Source organism: Neopsephotus bourkii, unplaced genomic scaffold, assembly GCF_033783945.1.
Source record: "Neopsephotus bourkii isolate Nb327-2 ecotype Australia unplaced genomic scaffold, CSIRO-AGI_Nbou_v1 NB_1279, whole genome shotgun sequence".
In the NCBI taxonomy this organism is placed as follows: domain Eukaryota; kingdom Metazoa; phylum Chordata; class Aves; order Psittaciformes; family Psittacidae; genus Neopsephotus; species Neopsephotus bourkii.
Window position 1 is genome coordinate 1997789 of NW_026901764.1, and position 23825 is coordinate 2021613.

Genomic DNA, 23825 nt, shown 5'->3' on the forward strand with positions numbered 1-23825 from the left:
ATAATTCCTTCAGGTAAACAACATAAATGTACAACCAAGCTGGGACGGGCAGCTTTCCTCCTCAGCCCATGTGAACTGGTTCTGCCAACAAGCGAGTGAGCTGCAACCCTATCATCACAGCCACTGATGAGTGTGTGTGTACACAAGCAATGAGGAAAGAACTTGAAACAAGATGTCACCTGGAGTTGCGGTTGGGCAAACCTCAGATAAGATTGCATTTTGAGAAGAGAAATGAATCACACAAAACAATTAAATGAGATATATGGAGTCTGCCCTGGAGTCTGCATAGGAGTGAAAAGAAGATGAGAAAGCCAACCATATGCTGGGCTGCATCAGAAGTGTGACAAGCAGGTCAGGGGAGGGGATTCTACCCCTCTACACTGCTCTCATGAGACCTCACCTGCGGTACTGCATTCAGCTCTGGAGCCCTCAAGACAAGAGGGACATGGATCTACTTGAGCAAGTCCAGAGGAGACCATGAAAATGACCAGAGGGCTGGAGCACCTCTGCTGTGAAGACAGACTGAGAGAGTTGTGGTTGTTCAGCCTGGAGAAGAGAAGGCTACAGGGAGACCTTAAAACAGTCTTGCAATACCTAAAGGGGTCCTACAAGAAATGCGGAGAGGGACTTTTTATGAGATTTCGTAGGGACAGGAAAAGGAGGAATGGCTTTAAACTGAAAGATAATAGCTTTAGATTAGACATTAGGAAGAAGTTCTTTACTGTGAGGGTGGCAAGACACTGGAACAAGATGGCCAGAGAAGCTGTGGCTGCACCATCCCCGGAAATGTTCAAGGCCACGCTGGGCTTAGAACAACCTCATATAGCGGAAGGTGTTCCTGCCCATGGCAGGGGGCTGGAACTAGCTCTTTAAGGTCCTTTCCAACCCAAACCGTTCTATGATATGATTCTATGAGTGAAGAAGATCCATCCCTGCAGCTCCTTGCAGAGGCTACAGCGCTGGTCCGGGCTGGGCTCTGCACAGGCGATGAGATGACCCAGCCATCTCGAGAGTGGCTGAGTAAGCATCTCCTGCAGTCAGCCCAAGCAACAGCACGGGAACATGGAACATGGGTTTGGTTTTCAAGGGCTCTGGAAAGAAAAGGTTTGATGCAATCCTGGATAATTTGGAGTATTTGAGAGGGAAAAAATGTAACAAATTTGCAATGAGCCTAGATTAAGCAAATGATGATTCTGCAATCCTTGCACAAAATATATTCCTGAGGGTAGAACTGGGCTGTTCTAAAAAACCCAAATGCACCAATAAAACTAAGGTCCTTAATGTTTCAAGAGCAGGAATCAGTAACCACCATCTGTGGCAAATTTCACAGCCCAAGGAGCTTGAGGGGTATCTTCCAAGTGATAACATCTCTCTTCTTTGGGAATGTCCATGGCTGTGTTTAAGGAGATACGTGCATATCCATACTTGTGTATGTATACAAGACATACATGTACATATTCAAGAGAAAAAATAAATGCTGGCTCCAAGATAGGACAAACTGAAACTGGGGGCAGCCCAGGATACACCTTACATCGGAGAGGGAGCTCATGGGAGAAAGGACCGAACAGCCCTTCCAGCCAGTGGACTGGTGACGAATGCCAGCCCTGGGAGGGGAAGAGGCTCCCCGCTGCAGCCTCCTTGCCTGCCTGTTATTTCTTTGAGGGTTTTCCAAGGGTTCCTGGTGAGATCCAGGGCAGTTTATGTTAAGAAAGCAGTGGCTTTTATCTCAAGGCAGATTACATCCAGGTTTTTACCAGGGTAGGAAACCGACAAAACCAGATGGAATGGCTGAATTCTCGGGGCGGCGGGGACCGCCGCACTCCGCATCCTCTCCCACGGGGCTGGGGGCTTCCGCGGCCCGGCCGGCAGGGGGCGCTCCCGGGCGGGGCACCGCACCTGCGGGGCGGGGCGGGGCGGGGCGCACCTGCCGCGGCCCCGTGGCCTGCGGGGCGCAGCGCGGTTCGGGTCGGGGCTGCGGCAGGATGGCCCGCCTGCTGCGCACCCTGCGCAGCTCACAGCCCGTGGCGCGCTTCCAGCGCTGCTGCGGGCTCTTCCCCGCCGCCGATGAGGGCGGCAGCGGCGGCGACCCCGCGGAGGGGGCACGGGAACGCGGCGTCTGCAACGGCGCGGGTGCGCCGAGCAGCCCGGCAGCCTCTGGCCGCGGCCCTCGCAGCAGGGTGCGGAGCGGCCCGCAGGTGAGTGCCGCGGGGGGCGGCCGGGCTCGGCCGTGACTCAGCAGAGCCGCCTCCCGCGGATGTGCGCGCCGGGGCTCCCCGGGGGGTTCCCACGCATCCCGCCGCCTGCCCGGGCGGGAGCGGGGATGGAGGGGCCGGGTTGTGAGTGACAGCGCTCTGCGGTGCCGCACGCCGGCTTCATCCCGGCCCCGCTGATGAGGAGGTAATTCCGAGGTTGTCCGTTTGCTCCCCCGGCACAAGATAACCGGGCGAGTGGGGTCTGCCTGCGGAGGTACCCGGGGCAGCTCAGCAGCAGCGCAGCCTCGCCCCGGGTGTAAGTTTTGCCGCGGGCACGACTGCGGAGCCGGTTCCATTCACCGTGGGTCCCTCTGCAGTGGGGTGCACCTGCTGTGTGCGTCCTTGGGCCACGGCTCGGCTCTCCCCGCACTGGAAGGGTTTCAGAGCAGGAGAGGAGCGCAGCCGGCAGCCGTGCCCGCTCCTGCGGTGGGTCATGTCTGCGTCTTCACTGCAAGTAAGGTCCCGCTGGAGACGGGCTGAGCTCCCTCCGCTTCCCTGTGTCCGGGCAGGGCACGGCGTTTCCCACGGTGTGTAGGTCGGTTGTGTATTGGAAGGGAGCAGGGAAGAGCGTGACGCAACCGATGCGTGCGGGTTGGATGACCTGCTTTTTCTCTTACTGTAATGACATGAATTCGTTAGCAGATCACATTGTGCTGCCTTTTGGAAGGGAAGTGCGATAATGGTCTTCCAGACGCAACCTGCAAAATAAACGCGGGCCAGGCTCAAACATTGCAACTCTGCCAGTCATCCCCTTTGTACTGTCTTACCCTTCTGTGTTCTACATCTCTGGACTCCCGTTTCAAGCATTTAAAATTCTTCATCAGCCACTTGACTCTTTCTCAATTAGAAGATAAGGGAAATTGGGGTAGTCCTTCAGTGTGGTTACTTATGAGCTACAGTAAACTCTGTTTTTGGTAAATTGTGCAGGTAATTCGCTTAAAAAACTTATTTTTATGATTTGCTTTTGGACAGTGATGCAGTTAATGTAGCAGGGTTGATACTAAAATACTGTCCAAGCTAATGCTCCATAAACAGAGCTGTTCACCTTGAGCAATTGTTCTGTGATTCACAAAATAAGGCATGACTACCTTCGTGTGAAGGATGAGTATGCCCTGGGTGAGACTCCCTGAGACCTGGAGATAAAAGCAGAAGAGTTTGTTTTCACATGATAGGGATGCTCACTTCTGAAACATATGAAAGTTGGGTTTAAACCCAAAGGAGATGGAGATGGGAGTAACGGCTTGAATGGTGTTTCAGTGGTGTGCTGTAATTGTAAAGACAAACTCTCTGCTCCTGTTAAAAATCCGTTTTTACAAAGAGGCTTTTCTGTAACCTGCAGGAGATGCAAAAAGTGTATTGGGATTATTCTTATGCCAAAACCCACACTTGCTCCTCTGTTGCTAAATGAACCAGGTTGCCCTGCAGAGAAGTGGGTTTAGGAGTCTGATATGAATAGCAAACTCCTCAGCCATAAACTTTCTATGTATTTCTTTTGCTCTTAGCTATAGGTGTTTGCAGAAAGGGGCCTAAGCATTGCCCCTGCATCTCAGTCCTGGTGACCTTGGGCAGCTCTGTGCTCAGCTTAAACATCCCCTCCTGAAGCTTGGGAGTTTCAAGGTCTGTATTATCAGGACAGAAGCTTTCTATGAGGTAGTAACGTTAACAATACTTTGTCTTTATTGGCACAATGCAGTAGTCTTCAAGGGTTTTGGGTTCTCCTATATAAGTTCTTGGACAATCAATAGGTTATACCTGTGAAAACAGTGTATTGCACGCTTGAGTGAAGAAGCTGTGAATGTTTGGCCAGATGCTGGGGCTGCCACAGCTCCATCTCTCCAGGATATTATCCCTTTTCTTCTGTACCAGCTCTTGGGCCCCTGCATCTGACATGGGCTAGACTGTGTGCCAAGGTGGAGGGTCTCTGAGGAAAGGGCTCTGGGGGCTAGCAGCTGATGGTGGTTTGGGAGGGGATGAACACACCTAGTAGGATGGATGCCATACTGCATGGAGAGGGGGGAGATCCCTCAGGAGGATGATGAGACAGGGACAGCTCTTTCTCTGAGAGAAGGAACACTTTAATTACCTGCATACATTTGTTTTGCAGTTGTCAGCAGTACTGCTTGTGATGCGTCAGTGTTGTCTTTCACATATAACCTGCAGATTGTATGTGTTTAAACAAAAATAGACAGCAAGACCTCATTTTTACAGTGGTCAGCAGTGCAATGAGTGGCTGTATTCCTGAACCTTTGTAATTCAGTCCTGTCTTCCCAACAGGAACTGCCCCAAGATGACAAGGCAAGGAATAAAATGCTTAGATGTGACAGCAAGGGCTGCATGTTTCTTAAATATTGAATCGATTGCCTAGCCTATCTTCTTGCTGTTCCTTTGGTTATTACATCAGTTAGGAACACTTTATAATACCTCAAGTGAAAACTTGGGTATCTGAGGATGATACAGAATGGTGCTAGTTCAGTGTGCGAACTGGATTTATGCCCTGGCTTGGACTTAATATTGAACCCATGAGCTTTTAGAGAAGGAACTGTTGTATTTTATTACTACAGAAGGCAAGACAGTAACTTTTTGCAATTATCCTGTCTCTAGCTGATACTTGTTTTCTGTACTCCTTTCTGGTATTGGTTTGATTTGCAGGGAATTTATTTCTGAAACTGATTGAAAGATGTCTTTTCCTGAAGCTCTGCATGAAGTCCTCAAGTTGCACGCTTAGATACTGCCTGACTTTCTGATGTTCTAGTGAGTGGCCAGATAATTATTACATATATTTAAAAAGTGGAGCTCTGCTTATCTCTAACCTCCCAATGGACTTTTGCTCCTGAAATCGATAGCCTGAATTAAAAAGAGCAAAGATAAAAGAAAATAATCTCTTATTCAGAGTTCTGCATAGGGATTTGTTTTTCTCCACTTCCTTTTCCCAGATGCTTTATCATCTCTGGAGATCTCTCTTACTACCTTTGAGGGAGTATAGTTCATATTTACTTTGTAGTTATACCTTAACTGTCAGAACTGCTTCAAACTGGTGCAGTGTTTACAAATGTTTAGTGATTGTATAGTTCTTGCTCGTGCCTTAGGTGGGGAAGCTAATAACCGGGATAACAGCAAGGTGATGATGGTAACAAAAATGAATGAAAAAGGTAAAAACTGCGCATCCATCTCAGATGTTGCAATCCCCCAAAATATAGTTGATTTCTGGCAAGACATAGATGACAGCACTACTTCTGCTGTGACAGGATGTCTGGAAATCTGAAGTAGACTTGCTCTGGAGCTTGCGTCAAGGTCTCTTTCCTGTGGCTCTTTCTTGTGGTAGATTCTTTCTTCAGCTCCACAGTCTTGCTTTTCCTTTTTCAACCATACTACTAGCTTACTCAGTTTCATGGTGTTTCCCTTTCCATGCAGCACTAAGTTGGTAGTAGCTGATGTAGGTTCAGCAGGCAAGACAAACTCTTGTGAGGAAAGCCCTTGGGCACCATTAGGATAGCTGGCAGCAAGGCATTTCTACTTCAAGTGCTACTGCTTTGTCCTCCTAGAGAATATACTTGAACTTTTGGAAGTTCCTTGGTTTGGGCTACAGCTGGAGAGATGTGAAATCCAGTTTCATATTTCTGTGGGCTGAACACAAGGCTCGCACCCCTCAGCATCACTCCTGCTGCTGTGGTACTTAGTGTTCATTTCTCCTCTACCCAGTGTGGCTGCTGAGGGAGCTTGCTTGCCTTGCACATGCCTGAGTTTTGGTTTAAGGTTCCCATGGAAAGTAACTGGTAAGGGATATATGGATGAAACTTCCATCACATGGATTTGGCCAGCCATATGAATGATAATCCTTTGGTTTTTCCAAAGAAAAGCGTAGTTGCAGCCAATATTCAAGCAGTGTGTGGCAACCCTGTGTAGATCTGTTAGCAGTGGATTTACTGCTCCTCAACAAGCAGACCAGTGTCCTCTCAGGACAACAGGCAGCAGCAAAGCTAGGTATGTGCTGTTTGTTACCAGTGAGTAGTCATCTTCTAGATCTTGCTGCAGAAACACCTGATGCTAACAGAGGTTTGTGAAACTTCTCTCACTGATTGTAAGGGGTGTCCTGCTTGGCTGTGTGGTGGATGGTGGTGTAGGGGGCATGTGAGGGGCTGTGCTGGGAGCCCAAGTTGGGATGTGCTGATGACGATGTACTTTGTGACTCAGCGCTTCCTGGGTCATCTTTTGGATCTGCTGGACCTCAGAATGAGGGGCCATCAGAATCCTAGGATTAATTCCACTGCTTGGAGGGGAGCCACTTACTGTTTTATAATTCTGCTGAATGTCTTATGCCATTAGTTCAGATATCAACCAGAAGAATAAAAGCTTGTCTGTGGTCATATTTCTCCTTATTGTCTCTGGAGAACAGGAGTAGGTTTAATGAGTGAGAGCCAGAGAATATCTGTTCTCCCTGGAAAATTTCCTTGAACAGCGAGTTCTTTTATTTTACTTTGTGTGTATGCTCTGCAGGGAGTATTTATGGGTCATCTGGGCAACCTAAAGTGACTATTGACTGCTATGGCAAGTGAATCTACTGCCTAGAATGTACAAGTAGCATCATCTAAACCATGAGATTTCAATTTAAAATGGCTAGTCAAGTTCCTGCTTTATAGAGCTTCACATCAGCTCAGTAGAGTTAGCACTTGTAACTTATTTTTTTCAAGGTAAACTGCTGTGGGTCTAGATATACAGGTATGTGAATAACATATAGTTACATTGCTGATTTATTACTATTTTATTGCTGTATTTGTTAATATTTATTACTAGGTGTAAAAATAGAAAATATGTTTAGTCCGTCCTTTTGGAGACAATTGGTTGTTGCAAGCTACAGCTAATAGAGTTCCCTGAGCCTGCCCGATCTGGTATGCGCACAGCTGAGTGGCCATTCTGTCACATCAGACCAGGTCAGTGTTATTCCCTTTGCAGCCAGACTGACTTCACGTAATTATAGCAGCTTACTTATGCTAACCAGTTTAGTCAGGTATATTGCCTTCAATGTTCCCCATTGCCATTTCTCTGTGCAAAGGGAGAGCATTGAGGTAGTTCATTTTGCAGGAGAAGATGGTGTCAGACACCTCAGTCATGCCACAGGAGCAAAGACCAGATGTCTGCATGGGAAAGGGCTCAGAGGTGTTAGTAGCGAGAAACCTGTCCCTTGACCAATATAAGGCCCATAGGTGTTACAACATGAAGCAGGGGACAGAATAAGCAAAAGGCTGTAACAGGGGTTTAGGGAGAAGGGAGCATGTATGGCAGGGTGACATGCACTAAATGCAGCTACTAATGGGGCAGTAGGTGAATTGAGAACATCTTGTCTATGGCTCTTGTCCCCAGGGGCAGGCTGACTGCTGAGGTGCTCTCCAGCATTCCTCTCTACAGTCATGGCTGCAATTTAAACATCGGGTCCTTTCCTGTTTACAGTCGTCTTTGCAGGACTGTCTGGGACTTGCGTACTTGCAATGATACTTAACCCGAAGCCTTATGCAGCAGTACCTTGGAAACCTGCTGTTTGATTTGAATCCTGGAATTATCTGCTAAGGAAACAGTCACTTTCCCCCTGTGCTAGTGCCTGATTAGAACGGATTAATAATTAAGTTGTCTGAAAATGGTGTGGTGTTACTCTGCCCACTTATCTTCCAGAAGCCTTGCTGTTCTGCACCTCTCAGGATAGACCTCCACTGTGGAACTGATCATTGTGCAAAACCAAACTGACTGAATTCATGATACTGCTGCTGGATAGAATATGTGACTAATGTTGTGGTGCAGATTTTCAGGCTATAGTTAATTCCTAAAACTAAGTCTTAAGATGAGAACAAGCTTTTTTTCTCTGAAAAGAAACATAACAGTGAGGTTGTGGTTCTCCATGGTCATTTGGCCATTCTCACATGCTTCTGTTGAGGAGCTCCCAACAGCTGGGAGCTACTCAAACTTCGGGCACTGGAGGAAAAATGAGTTGAGGGGCTTCCCACTCCTTCTGCTCTGGACCTCTGGAGAGCAGCCTGGGTATCTGTCACCCAGGCAGGTCCTAGTAATGCTCTGACTCGTGTTTTGGCAGGAAGTCAAGAGGTGGTGGTGCTTGCAGGGAGCTGCTGTGTGGGCAGGGTGGCTGTCTAATGCTGTGCAGTTTGAAAACTGTTGTTGTGTGACGCATCCTTCTTCTATCAAAAAACACTTTCAGTAACACTCAGCCCTTGGGGACGTGTTGAGTTTCAGATAAATCTGATCTCTATTTCTAAGCTGGAGTTCCCATCCCCCTCAATGGGTTGTAATTTATGTTTTCTGGTTCTTAACTTATGTATTTTCTTCCCTCTGTCCACAGATGTTGCAGCTACCTAACTCTTAACATGACTTCCTCAGACACTTTCAGGTGTAGGCTCCATGGTGCACCTTGCAAAATTGCAATCTAATTCTCTCAAATTAAAATGCAATTACACCTGTTCTTCCAGTGTAAAACAGGGAAGCCCTTCCCTCTCCTGCCTCTCTCTTGACCTTTTTTTTCCTTATTGTACTAATTGGCCAGTCCTTCCTGGAATGTAGGAAGATGCTGAAGCACATGGGAAGCTCACCTGTCACTTCTGTCAGGGGACCTGAAACAGCAGTGTCCAACCTACCTATCCTCTGGCTGGCAAAACAGGGCTGAGAGGATGAAGGAGGTGAGCTGCCTTCACAGTGCTCAAGAAGGACATGTGTGCAGCCCTGCTTATCACAGAATCATAGAACAGTTAGTGTTGGAAAGGACCTTAAGATCATCAAGCTCCAACCACCCTGCCATGGGCAGAGACACCTCACACTAAACCATATCACCCAAGGCTCTGTCCAACCTGGCCTTGAACACCACCAGGGATGAAGCATTCACAACTTCCTGGGGCAGCCCATTCCAGTGCCTCACCACTGTTACAGGAAAGAACTTCTTCCTTATATCCAATCTAAACTTCACCTGTTTAAGTTCTAACCCCTTACTCCTTGTCCTGTCACTACAGTCCCTAAAGAAGAGTCCCTCTCCAGCATCCCTATAGGCCCCCTTCAGATACTGGAAGGCTGCTATGAGGTCTCCACCCAGCCTTCTCTTCTCCAGGCTGAACAGCCCTAACTTTCTCAGCCTGTCTTCATAAAGGAGGTGCTCCAGTCCCCTGATCATTCTTGTGGCCCTCCTCTGGACTTGTTCCAACAGTTCCATGTCCTTTTTATGTTGAGGACACCAGAACTGCACACAATACTCCAGGTGAGGTCTCACGAGAGCAGAATAAAGGGGCAGGATCACCTCCTTCGACCTGCTGGTCACGCTCCTTTTGATGCAGCCCAGGATACGGTTGGCTTTCTGGGCTGCAAGCGCACACTGAAGCTGGCTCATGTTCATTTTCTCATCGACCAGCACCCCCAAGTCCTTCTCCGCAGGGCTGCTCTGAATCTCTTCTCTGCCCAGCCTGTAGCTGTGCCTGGGATTGCTCTGACCCAGGTGCAGGACCTTGCACTTGGCATGGTTAAACTTCATGAGGTTGGCATCAGCCCACCTCACAAGCGTGTCAAGGTCCCTCTGGATGGCATTCCTTCCCTCCAGCGTATCAACCGAACCACACAGCTTGGTGTCATTGGCAAACTTGCTGAGGGCGCACTCAATCCCACCGTCCATGTCAGTGACGAAGATGTTAAACAAGTCCCTGAGGGACACCACTCGTTACTGGTCTCCAGCTGGACATTGAGCCATTGACCACAACTCTTTGTGTGCGGCCATCCAGCCAGTTCTTTATCCACCGAGTGGTCCATCCATCAAATTGACGTCTCTCCAATTTAGAGACAAGGATGTCGTGTGGGACAGTGTCAAACGCTTTGCACAAGTCCAGGTAGATGACATCAACTGCTCTACCGCTGTCCATCAGTTCTGTAGCCCCATCATAGAAGGCCACCAAATTGGTCAGGCAGGATTTCCCCTTAGTGAAGCCATGCTGGCTGTCACCAAGCACCTTGTTGTTTTTCATGTGCCTTAGCATGCCTTCCAGGAGAATCTGCTCCAAGATTTTGCCAGTTTTGCAAGATTTTGCTCTAAGATTATGCAGGTTTTGTGTGGTTTTCTTGGTGGGAAGATGCTGTTGTCACACATCAGTGGTTTAAAAACAAAAGTGTAAGAACTGGATATTTGAGGAGTTACTTGGGCAGTTGGAATGGCCGTGACAGGGGCAACTTTCCATAAAAAGCATGCAAGAAAATAAAGATGAGGGCATTACCCTCTGTCAGGGATGTGTGTATAGATTTTTTTGCTTACAAGTCTGAAGACCATGGTGGCAGGTAAATCTGTTTGTTCCTCCAAATTACATTGGAGAAGAAGGGCTGAAAGATAGTTCTGATACCATGAGACCACTTTGTGGAGATGATCAGACAGTCTTGCCTCTTTACTGGCAACTTGCAAAAGCTCCAAAGTGTCTGAGCTAATAGGTTGGGGGGGTTGGACTAGAAGACCTTTAAAGGTCCTTTCCAATCTAGACTATTCTGATTGTCTGAATCATGGATAGATTCCAGGCATCTGCTAAGAAAGGAATATATGAAGTTGAGTGATGTGCAAGCTTGAGTGCCATGAAGAACACCTTCTGATGGAAAGTGATGAGTACAGAGGTTCTTCAGAATAGGTTTCATGGCCATGTGGAAGTAACTAGCTGTAAGCGCAGGTGAGATGAATTTAGGAGGAGCTGCAGGTAGCCCGGAGGATGAGAACAGAAATCAAAGAGTCTTGTCAAGCTGAAGGTGTGGTTGAAAATTGACTTCTACTCAGTAGGTACAGATACCTATTGGACAAGTAGGTGTAATAAATGCTGAACTGCAGAATGAGAAATAATAGACTTGGTAGTGCTTCCATGGAGGTTAGAGGAGATCGCAGGTTGTGCATGGTTCAACGGTGGCATAGTATTCTAAAACCAGCCTGCAAAACAAATGAAATTGTGCAGGACTATTTCTTTAGCATTACTGTGTTGTGTCTGATCTTTGGGCACTGTTATTCAAGACAAGCATGTTGAGTGCTGTGTCTGGAAAATGCTAAATATCTTCTCTAACAAATAGCAGGTGATTAAGCACTGGAAGAGAGGGCAGTTATGTCCTTTCTGAATGCTTGTGACAAGCTTCTCCTGTGTCAACCTTCAGAGGAAGGAAATGATTTGCCACTCTGCAGTAGATAAGAAAATAGTCATAAATTTCACTAAGAAATTTCCAGGCTAGGTGGCAGGCAAGCAAAGCATTTGGAGATCTCCAGGAGCAAGCAGTGGAGCCTCCACCATTGATGTCGGCAATGACAGGTTAGACAAACTTCTGCCAGAGTGATGGGACTGTAAAGTGTCTGCCCTTGGTGGACAAGCTGGACTAGGGGACTAGGATTTGGTTAAGCTGTCCTTCCAACTGACTGCAGGCATAGTTCTTAAGAAGCAATCGCGGTCACTTTAGCAACCATTCACTATGTCTCTGAAATACATGTATGGCCTTTTCTTTCGTTTCTTTTCTAATGAAGTTGACTTTGTATTTAGGAAGATGACATAATCAATTTTTTTCTTCATTGATTCTTCTTATTAATTGCCTGAACAAGTGCTCTGTCTACTCCAGTCTTATTTTACCCCACTTTTATCCCATTTTATATTTAAATGACTTGACAGGTTCTGTTACATCTACCTGTGTTCTTCAACAGAAGGAAGGAGGGCTAATTATGTTACTTTCAGAGCAGTATACAGAAACACAACCTATAATTTAGCCTACTTCCCAAGTGCTAATCAGAGTGGAAGGGAAAATAATCTGAACATTAAAAAGTGAAATCTTAAGGAACAAACTGAGATGTCTTAACTGTGTCCTGGACTTGTCTTAGCTGTGGCCTGCCAGGTGTGTGGCGGTTGTGCAGGTGTGTATATCTGCCTTGACTGACCATCCTTTACAACCTGAAGGGGAAAGTTTGAATAAAGATATGATGAATGGTGTGAGAGAGGTTGACTGGGTGAGTATTGCACCCAGTGTGGCACTGCTGGTGGGAGTTCTGGGCACACTTCTGTTTCCTATTTGAATGGTCTCAGCTTTTGGTACTGCAGAGGTTGGACCCCTTTCAGCCACCAGCCATCCGTGGTGCCTCTGGCTGTGTGGCACTGCTTTGCTGGAGTACCTTGCTGAAAGCTTTACATGATGGCCTTTTTTGGTGCTTTAACTGAGAAACTGCTGAAACGCTGCTAGAATTCTGCCTGGTTTCTAGACTCCCCACTTACTCTTTGCCTGAGACAATTGAAAATACTATGGTTGTCTGGTTTGAAGCTCACATATTGTTACTTTTCATGCAGCGATTGTCTTGCTGCTTCATCAAGTGATGATTCAAGGCCATGTCCCTACTCGTTATGCCATTAGTGCAAGCCACTGTAAATGCTTGTGCAACAGCATTTGCCAATTTGTATGCTAGTCAGCAAGCAATTTCTGCTAATAGCAGAGCTGGCCAGAACTTTATGGTGTTTCAGGAGGGTTTTCTTGTGATGTGTTTGTCTCCATCCCCATATTTCTCAGGTTTCAGTTAGCTCAAGGTGTCTGCAACAGCAAAGACATTATGTAAAGATGGACAACCCTTGTTAAGAGGCTGCATCACACTCTGGAGAGGGTGAAAAAGAATAAATTGGTATTAAAAGTGCTTGAACAGAGTGGAAAGCTGCACACGTATATGAGTTTGGTTTTTCATGAGTTCTCCATGTGTTGGGGTTCCTTGTGTGCATTTTGTGGGGTCTGTGTGCTTCTGCCCTCCTCTCTGCTGTCTTAGGTATCTCTGCAGTTTCTCCTATGTGTGTGTATCCCTCCTTTGCCTCCTCCTCCCTCACCTCATCACCAGCCCTGTACCCGCCACCCCTCCCTGTGAGCAGTTCATGACCACACTGGCATCCATCACTGGGGCACCCTGTTCTTTCCTCTTGGAGTGATGAGTTTCCAGTGTTGCTTCCTTCTGGAAGGGTGAACTCACAGGGGCTGGAGATGTTCCTGGCTGCTCTCAGCTGCCTGTTGGATCTTCAGAAACCTCTGTAATTGTCTGACATTCCACTGTGCAGGTGGATGGAAGAGCTGAAGCCATTGATATCCTGGGTTTTGCTTTCTTTTTTTTTTTTTTTTTTCCAAAATCTGATCACCTATCTCTAATTTTTTGTTGTGACCTGATGGGTTCTTTTGTTGACTGGGTACAGTCAATAAGCATAGAAGGTGGCATAAAACTGATTGCTTATTCAGAATACTACAGTACAGAAGGCTTTTTTCCCTCACTGGTAATACTCCACACAGCACTGACCTGCAGGAGTCAGTTGTCAGATTTATATTGTCTCTGTGCACAGCAGCATCTAGATGGGAATATTTGGCTTTTTTCCTTGTGCCTGGTCCTTGGTGGCTTCTCTAAATGTTGTGCCTTTTTTTAGTGTTGAAAATTCCTTACAGGAGTATTGCAGTGCATTAACCGGCAGCTTTGGGAGGGAAATGCCTGATCTTCTGCAAGGCAATTCTGTTGGTAGGGAAGCAAGGGAATTAAAGAGCTTTAATTAAACATGCACGTCTTCTGAACTAATTGAGAGCTGAGAACAGAAAGTTCGTTAATGTTATCTCTGGGTCAGGCTCCAAGCCTTAGAAGTCTGATGCTGCAAAGCCCGTCTCAAGAGACGGGGCAGGGAAAGCCGGTCCCTGTTTAGCTCTCTGACAAGAGAGATCCTACAGGAATTGGAAGGAGCGGTATCTTTACACAGCTTCTTGCCCACCCCTGTCTTTTAAGGGGTATACCTCTGCCTAAAGGTGCATTTTAAATCCATTATATTAGTGGTTCAGCTGCTGTGTCTTTACTTCAGCTACAGAATATTCCTCATGTAGGTACTTTCTAAGATTATGGATTGCTGCTGTGCTGTGTCATCCTGTGTTAGTGTGTCCCGAGAGTCACCATGGTGGTGGTTTGATCTGCTCTGCTTGCCGTGTGATTACTGCTCCATAGGGAGGCTTTGGGGATGCTCTTGCAGCACCTGCTGTGCGTGATCCATGCAGGACCAGTGTGCAGACTGCAAAGTTAGGATGACCTGCACTGGCCATTTTCTGTGCCAGTACTTCAGGGGAGGAGTTAATTTATGGAGACTCACACCTTCATATGAGTCTCTTGTAACTGGAGTAGCTAATGTTTTCCAAAATAACTATTTTACAGTTGATGAGAAGGGTCGTTTTTGTGAAATTACGTGTCTTCTGTGTCTGCGAATGACGTGGGTCATTACACCTTGCTTCTGAAATGTTCTGCAAATTCTCATTTTCTCTACAGCCCTAATTACTGACCATTAAAATCTCTGATCCAGATTGAGTAGTAATGGAGATGGATGGAAGGGCTAACTCTCACTGGAAGTGCTTCAGACTGTGGAAGGCATCAAGTTGCTTCAGTACATTAAGACTAACCAAGAATGAAGATCAGAGTTGTTTATAAGAGATTGAATAAACTTCTGAGTGTTAGAAGGTGCTAAACATAAACATAAGCAGAGTGGGCTTTCTGTGTTACAATGCTTTAGTATCACAGTGATTGAAAACATTGGATTTTTATTACTGGACACTACCTAAAATCAAGTGGACATATTCTGTGACACCTTGAGTGCCTAGCATGTGGCTGTCATCATCATGTGTCACAGGTATGATCCCCGTGTCCCCTCCCTCACATGCTGGGCTGTCCATAACTGCTAGTGTAGTGCTAAAAAAAAGTTTTAAACCAAAACAATCAACTAAATAAACCCCCAAACCGATCAAGCGAGGGGTGATTTCTGACAGAAAGACAAAGAAAGGTTTTGAGAATGGTGTGGAAGGACTTGGCTCTGCCTTCTGCTGGCAGAATATTTGTGAACTCCAGGGTTTTTTTAAAACCTGAAAAATTATTCTTTTCCCCACTGAAGAGATTACTGGAATTAGAAAGTTTTATCCCTCATCCCATGAGGTTCCAAGTATAAAAGAATTACCTTAGGGATACATGTGACCATCTGTGATTGAAAGCACCAGAGCACATAATTCCTAATACATTGGAGACTGATGCTTAATTGAGGAATTAGCGATGCCAGAAGAGGGCTTTCTCTGGGGCCATATTAAGTGTGACCAAATACAGTTTCAGGATCTCAGACAGAAGCATCAGGGTTGCTAATTGCACTGGGGGTGTTTTCTAAGTGGCGTATGAGACTAGAGACACTTAGGCTGATTGCTCTGTCATTCAGCCAGCCATGGCAAACTTCTGCATTATCTTAGAGGGATGCCAGTAACTCATTGGTGACCTCTATTATTAATACATGGGGGAACACTCCTATGACCTCAGTGTTTCAAAAGTGTTGACTCATCTTTTCTGTTTGTTGATGCAAAAATCAATTTAAGTTGTGTTTTTCCTACAACAGGTGAATGGATGCAGCTTCTATCCATCTTGCTTTTGTTGTCTTCATGCAGTTTGCCTCATCTCCATATTGAAAGTGGATTAAGAGACTGTAACTTCTAATAGGTTTTACAATGAGTCATAATTGCATGTCTAGACTCCTTAGACAGTTTTTACGTTTTCTCACTAGCATGTAGGATGAGTTTCTCTCTGGTATACTAGTTACACAGTCAATCCAAGCATAATAGTTTTTGTCTTAGAAGAGCTCTAGAAGCTTGTGTTAAAGCTATATCTTAACTTAATGTGTCTGTACTGAAACCTTCATAAACCCTTCTCAGGTCCCATCTTTAGAAAGCTCTTTCATTGCATATTTACATAGCCAACTTCAATATTTATTTTGTACTTTATTTTGGGGAGGATGGAGAGAGACCAGATTAGCTCCCTTGCCTCTGACCCCCAAATCAAAAGTCTTATTCATATATATATATCAATTTCTCCTTTTTCTTCCGAAGTGTACAGATATTGATATAAAATGTGATTGATTTGCATATTGCTCTTGAAAACAGGTGGAAGGCTTCTTAGTGGTGTACTAGCAGCTACAAACCCTTCCACAAGTGACCAACATCATGGACTTACTAATATTAACTGCTGTGTGGCTTCCCAGCTCTGGTGGGCTGCCTACAGCCTTTTAGAAAAGAGAAAATGAGTGTGTTAGGTAGGGTACATCTAATGAAATCATCTAGCTGCCAGATACAGCAAAAAGTGAAATCTGTAGCTTGATAAAGTCCTGAGCAGTGCCACCTGATGCCATTTGCAGTATATCTGCTGGTAATATGTAGAGACACAACCTGGTGGTGGTTACTTCAAGTGAAAATTTGGTGGTGATTGAGGCAGCACTTCTCTCTGCCCACTCACAGCCTTGTTTACCCCCAGATCTGCTCGTGAGCTGCATTTGCTGAGCCACCTCCCATGTAGCTTGCAGCTAAGGTATCTCTCTACAGGGTCACCCTTCCTCTGTGGGGAAGCATGGGGTCAGGACCATGTTGAAGAGGCCAGTGTTGACGGCAGTGCAGGGGATGCTGTTGCAGCAGCACCTGACAGTGGATTTTGGGGACTATCAGGGTAAATTTGCCTGCTATAATGAGGCAAATTTTAAATGAAATGGTTCAGTAACTGCAGTTTATTATTTTTCATCTCAGAACTAATTTCCAGTGAATGAAATGGTGGCTCCCTTTAACTGCAGTTGTAGAAAAATCCAAATTGATGCATTGTTGCTCTTTAATGAAATATACTTGATTTCCCTGGAGGAAACACTGATCCAATCTCTTGAAAAATCTTTGTCAATGCGACTGCTACCCTTATTAGTTTGAGTAAATTTCTGATCTGCAGCAAATGTAGTTGAGCTATCATTATAGCTTTCATCTTAGTAAAAAGGTTAAACTTCATTTCTTGATACTTGTTCCAACAAATTGTTTGGTTTAAGGGCTGGGTACTGTAACAGTTAAAATGTCTGAAATATTTGCTATGATTTGCTAATTCACTAAGACTTTCTAAAATCTCATTTCCAGGGTTGCGGACAGAAGTATGTTGTGAAGAACTACTTCTACTACTACCTGTTCAAGTTTTCGGCGGCTTTGGGTGAAGAGGTTTTTTATATCACTTTCCTTCCGTTTACTTACTGGAACATAGATCACTCTGTGTCTAGAAGGATGATAATTATTTGGTCGGTAAGTATTTCTATGGCTAATTTAAATGTACAGTTGTTAGTTCTGTAACAGTAGCCAATAACTATGTAAGAATAAGAGCTCTTTAAACAACAAAAACCACAGCCAAACACTGTTTGTATGTGTAACTACTTGCGTGTCCAGGAAGTGGAGGCATTGCAACACAGAGAGGAGGTGAGAGGCATTAGCTAGTAGAGGGTGTCTGTTTATCTTTGTTACATCTCAAACTGATTTATTTTTTCAGCCCAATAATTGATTGAGATGCTTTTGCTAGGGCTTGCACAGAACACTTGAGAAAACACCTCCTTCCCAATGTGTCATGGTGTTTTAAGAAACATGTTTCATCACTTCAGGGAATCTTTCTTTTACACCAGTTCCTTCTGCATAACCTCTTCATATAGTTCTGGCTTTATTGAAATTAGTATAAAACTAATAGGAAGGCTGCAGTGGAATAAGGGGATGCATAGGCTGCAGTCACTGGAGGGGAAGAAAAGTATCAGATTCTCTGTTGAAGGCTAAGACTTAAAAGCATTGATTTTAGTTACTATGAGAACGTTCTCAAATTAACTGGCTTCAGCAGTGCTTCAGCCTTCAGAGATGTGGTTTGGGGTATCAAGAATAATGTATTTCCATTCTGCCACTGAAAACTGGTAGATAACCAGGCATTTCAGCCTGGGAATGGGCATAGTTTTGTCACTGCCATTGCTCATCTTGGTATTGATCAGATCTTTGCTGCCCAAGTAAGGCATTTTTGGAACAAAGAAGGGATGTATGGAGCATCTCTGGCAGATGGCAGACCCTGGAGGTTTAGCTGTCAATCTGCATTGATTTAAGAAATTGAAGCTTGGTAAAAACTTGGATGCGATACATAGCTTTGTTTCTTTATAGTGAAGCTTCTCCTTGACTTAGTCAATTCTGGTTAATAATATCCTGTGTTTTGTCCAAATAATATGATGAGAAATAATAAAAGCAATTTGATTTGGGTCATACACTTCAAATGCACCGGGTCTTGGACAGGAGGCATCAGTTGTTCTGTGCCTGTAACCCTAGTCAATACATTTGATAAAGAGAACATGAAAAATAACTTGCAGTTGAAATTCTGAAGTGGGTGGACACTGTATAATTAGAGCTGGGTTTTGGCCAGGAATACACCTACTGCTTCTGGAAATGTGCCACAGAAGATGATAATTGGTAGTCACTGCCTTCTGGATTTGCATATTGCTCAAATCCTGACTCTTCAGAGCTCCTTGCCATGCCTTTCTTCAGACTTGTCTTGCCTTTGCCTTGCAAGGAGTCCATCTGAGTACTGGTTAGATCTAGTCTGATTTAATTAGAGTATTCAACCATGTGATATGACGATTATTAATTTTCCAGTTACTGAGGGAGTTGTGGAGATGCATTTTACACTGAAAAGGAGGGAAAGGAGACGCTGATTTGAATACACAGACTTGTCACAATCTGTAGTTTTAAAAATGTTTTAATTATACGTAATTGCAAAATAGCTAAAAATGTCTATGCAGGCTATGTGTTAATGTTATGGCAAGCTCAGCTGGGTGGCTTCTTCGCTGGCAAGAAGGCTGTGAACAGGAATCAGCCTTCATGGTGCTATGAGTGGTGTTGGTCTGTTTTAGACACCTTGGTCATGTATGCAACAGCAGAATCGGCTTAGCTGCATGGGAAATGCCAGCAATTCAATGTGCAAAGCTGTGCTTTTATCTTACTGGAAGATTTTTGGCAGTAGCACTGGAAGGATGCCTGTCTGGTGACATGGTGGTGAGCAGATGTGCAGGTGGTCTGCCATTCGGAGAAGAAATGCCGCTGCTTCTGAATGGAAGATGATGTGGGGCTGTGTTAGCTAAAAGTAAAAATCCAGGTAGCCTGATAGTCTCCAAGAAAAAGCTGCCAGTAGAATGCTGGAAAGAGCATGAAGGGGCAAGTGCAATACCTAGGACTGGTCTGGAGAAGGCCCTTATCTAGCTGGGGAAAGGAGTTGGTATCAAGTGGAGGACCCTAAAGAGAAGGTAGTAGTACTTCCCTTTTAGCACTGTTTGGGATGAGGAGAGGTTGTTAGTGTAGGCTTTCAGGGAGAGAGATGGTAGACCAGCAATGGCCTTTTTGTGAGCGTGGCGCAAAGCACACGGGTACATCAGGAACGTGTGCTGGTAAAACGCCGTTGGCAGGGATGGTTGTGACAAAGGGGGTTAGGCCATTGGAGAAGTGGGATTAGCCTTGAGCAGTGGAGAAACAGAAGTGGTACTGAGTGTGGTACGTTGTGCCACTGGGGATTTAAACCTGTGAGTTTCTGCTGCAAGTTGGGAATGAAAGAGTCAGTGGTCCAGGATGAATCAGGAGAGTTTCTTCCCTTAAAAATTAAAGCAGTATTAATGCTGTTTACATCCTGCCATCTTATCTGTAATAGTTTATGCAGAACCAGTCACCCACATTTGAGAAAGATAAATTTGAACTGGAGCAGGGCCAGGAATGATTAGGGAACAGGTTATTTTCTGAGCAGAGACTGAAAGCTTAAGTAAGTCTGACAAAATGAAGTTGGAGAGAGAATGGGGTTGGCTGTAAACACCATGAGAAGGAAGGAGCTTCTTAAAATAAAAACAGTCACAAGAAGAAACATGCAAGGCAGTCATAAATAAGGTAAGTTAAATCCAAAGGTTGTGAAATAGCTCCAGCATGGCGAAAGGCAGCAAGAAAGATTATGAAGAGTTTCAGTGGCAGCAACAGAAGGGTGGACTTGATGTCCTGGGATGTCTTGTCCAGTCCCAGGTCTCCAAAACCGGATGATCATGCATTTCTGTTTAGCTGCCTGGCTCTGGCAAATGCTGGCTGCGGTCACATCCAGGTGCTTTGGAAGTTTAAAGCACCATGCTGTGCTTCCACAGCGCCTATCCTCTGAGAATTCACATTTATATGTAGGCTTTACTTTCCCTTTATGGATAGATGAGGGAAACAACTGCCTGAAACCTCTGAGCAAGATGCTGGCTCAGTGCTGAAGGTACCCTGCTGTCTTTGCTTCCCTTCTCCAGTAATTTGGAATAAACACTTGTGAATCTGTTCTGGCAAGGCTTTGTTGCCTCTGACTCTTGTTGCTTCAACCACAATGTGTAGAGATGGAAATAATTTCACATGAGCCAGCCCCCTGATATGCTTGTAAGTATGCTGCACATCTCTGCTTGAGAGGTGAAAGCTCAGTTTGTTTTTGATTCCTTAGGGTTGAAAGCTTTATTTTGGTGTGTAATTTCAGAGGTAATGCAGAGACCTGGAAAAAAACAGTTACGGTTTCTGCTTGCTTTTCAGCATGCTTGGAAATGTTTTTTCTGGTTGTATTTTTCAGGGTATGTGGATGTAAAATGTATCCATGCCTCTGTTGAGCCTATAAAACTTTAATTTACACAACATAAATAAGAGCTGGCCAGCATGGACTTTGTCAAGGCAGGTGGGGAAGCTGTCAGTGTTTGACTACAGTAAGCTGCTGACTGGGGTGAAGGAGGCATCTCTGAAGGGAAGCAGAGATTTGGTTGCTGGTGGTGCTAGGCAGGTACCCACTGGGCTGTGTGTGCCCCTCTGGGCACCTCAAGCGGCTCTGGATGCAGACATCTTCAAGTCCTGGGTCTAAATCCACAGTTACATGATTCCCCTTCCTGCCTTTTAGAAGAATGGTTTTCCAAATGCTGTTGGCATTTAATTATTTGGGAATGATGAGCTCTGAACTCTTGCTTTCAGAATAACTGGGATTTTGCCAGCACAAATATATCTGTAATCATGATGCCACTGACATTAGTGTGTGGTGATTGGATCCCTGGGTGCTGCTTTGAAAAGCACAAATCTACAGCAAACTTTGGGTTTAGTGATTCTTCAGTTTGTTAATTCTCATTTGTGTGTTAGTTTTTTGTGCCTTTGCAACATTTTATCAACGTGTTTTTGTGCTTTTCTTGGCAACATTTCACCAAAACAGGCTTGGAACAGCTGATAAACACAGTCACTCAAAAGCCCAGCTCTTTAAAGTGCCATATATTGCACTGCGTAAGAACAGGTAAGACTATATTCAGGCATGTAAGTAAGTATAAAATTGTCAGACTAGAAGAATAACTGGTCCATAAATGAAAATGCTGATAAAGTGTTGATTGAAAGAGGATATTGTATGTGCTGGTGGCTGTATTCTGCCCTTGAAGAAAAAGTGCCAGTGGGGCTTTCATAACTGAGCCCAGCTGGGAATAATTTTGGGTGGGTTTTTATTTGGAAACCTTTGTGTTTCACTAGAACCACCAGGTGCAACAGTTGCCCGTTTTTAGGTGTTAAATGTGTAGGCTGGATGTGGGTCTGAGCAACCTGATCTAGCCGAAGATGTCCCTGCTCATTGCAGAAGGGTTAAACTAGATCAGCTTTGAAGGTCCCTTCCAACCCAAACTATTCTATGATAAATGAGACCAATGTGATGCTAGTTTTTCCTGCTACCAGGAACTGGGCCCAACTGTCTCTTAAAGACACTGTAAGATGGACAACCATACAGTTTTTGTTTGAAGGCTTCCTTTAAAGACAGAGCGAGTACCCTAGGATATTGGTTGGCTATATTTCTAGATGTTCTTTTGATCTTGTTATAGTTTTGTGTTTCTGAAGTCTGACTTGAGAGAACCAAGTCCTCTGTGCTGGTTTTGGTTGAGGTAGAATTTACTTCCTCCATAGGAATTAATATAGGAGTGTGGTTTGGATCTGTGCTGGAAACTGTGTTGATAACACAGGGATGTTTTAGTTATTGCTGAGCAGCACTTACACGAAGTAAAGGCCTTTTCTGCTGCTCAAACCACCCCTCCAGTATGAAGGCTGGGGGTGCACAAGGAGTCGGGAGGGGACACAACCAGGACAGCTGACCCCAGCTGACAAAAGGGGTATTCCATACCATATGAGGTCTTAGTATATAAAGCTGGGGAAAGAGGAAGGAAGGGGGATGAGTGATGGTGTTTGTCTTCCTAAGTCACCATTATGTGTGATGGAGCCCTGTTTTCCTGGAGATGGCTGAACAGCTTGCACAAGATTGATGTATTTTCTGGAAAACAATAACTGCACTGCAGATGGCAGATCCCTGAGCCCTCCTAGCCAGCCACCCTCTTCCATAAGGCCCATGTGCCTCAAGGAGGTGCTCAGCCTCATGGCTGTCATTGGCATCTCTGCATGCAAAAGAGGCAATGGGGAGCAGGATGGGATCAGCTGGGTCTCTGCTGCTCTGCAGGGCTCAACTCTGCTGCTGCTGGGGTGAAAGGCTTGCAGTGCTGCTCAGTGGCTTTCGTGGTGTTTTTTTTCTGAGACCAAACTTTAGTTCTTGGCATTGACTTGGGAGTAAGAGGAGTATCTCCATGAGAACATTCTCTTCCTTGTCCTGGTTCTCTTTGTGAACCAGCTGATGCTCGAGGGGCATGGTCACAGCTACTATCTATTGCAGTGTGTATCTTCTCATTTAAGACTTAGCTGGAGAATGCTGAGAATAGAAACTCTGAACAGTGCTGACAGAATGCTTGGCTTCATTTCTGTATGGTGAATCAGTCACACCTGCCTTGGTAACCATGAATAGTCTTTGCTTCTTCTGGCCTAATCTCCTGCAAATGCCAGTTTATTAATAGTGTGTCTTCACTTTTTTCCCCTCTTGCCAGTGTTCCCGATATTCTCTGTTGCTCCTATCAGTACACAGTGGTCGTTTTCAAACTGTAAATTTCCTCTCTGGGAAGATGACAAATGCAATTGCAGGTCAGGATTTCTAGAGCCAGGTTATAGAATTTCTATTTGGGAGCCAAACCAGCAGAGTGAAAGTCAGGCTGCCACACTGTGTCTCAGGGAAGATGTCACCAATGCTATCTGACCCCATGTCTTCTCTAGAATTTCATTTTGTCCTTTTAGTAGATCAATAGTGCAGACAAGAGAGCTGCAGAATCAGAAGTTGAAAATAAATATGTTCTGGTTCACCTTTGTTAACCAAAATATTACAAAGTACAAAAAGAATTGCTTCTCCTGACATTTGCATGCCTGTGGGATGGTCCAGTGTGTCCCTCTCTGTGTGGAGATTGTAGCACAGAAGGAATGATGTGGGTTGTGCCACACAGCACATCTGCAGCACTGGTCCTGTTTCCTAAATCCTGCCAGAGGTGGGGTCCGGGCAGCTGTCATGGACCTGTTCTGTGAGGAAAACTGTGCTCTGATGCACTGGTCCTGTGCCTCTGCATATGAAGCTGGCTTGGCTGTGTTTATCAGTGTGCCTTCATACATGTCTATACCGTGGTGGTACATCTGCATGCAGTGCTCTTGCTTCCTGCTGCAGAGGTGCTGCCCACAGTGACTGCAAGAGTGGTGAGGGGAAGCCACTGAAAAATGTTAGGTAGCACCTGCAGGTGAGCAGACCCAGTTCTCAGGTCGTTGAAGCAATACCAGATTTATACAGATGTCAAGGAGCCAGGTCACTTGATGGAACTC

The 23825-nt window shown here is 45.2% G+C and overlaps 1 protein-coding gene across 2 annotated transcripts in view; it reads left to right on the forward strand.

The window, feature by feature from the left end:
* Positions 1-1917: 1917 nt before the first annotated feature.
* Positions 1918-23825, forward strand: part of SGPP2 (sphingosine-1-phosphate phosphatase 2) — a 36381-nt gene continuing 14473 nt past the window's right edge. Inside the window, exons 1-2 of one of the 2 annotated variants that reach the window (XM_061365148.1) lie at positions 1918-2195; positions 17199-17357. In XM_061365148.1, coding sequence (XP_061221132.1) covers positions 1983-2195; positions 17199-17357 — 372 coding nt within the window. In that variant the 5' untranslated portion in view covers positions 1918-1982. The remainder of the gene's footprint in view (positions 2196-17198; positions 17358-23825) is intronic. The other variant, XM_061365149.1, reaches the window with a different exon arrangement.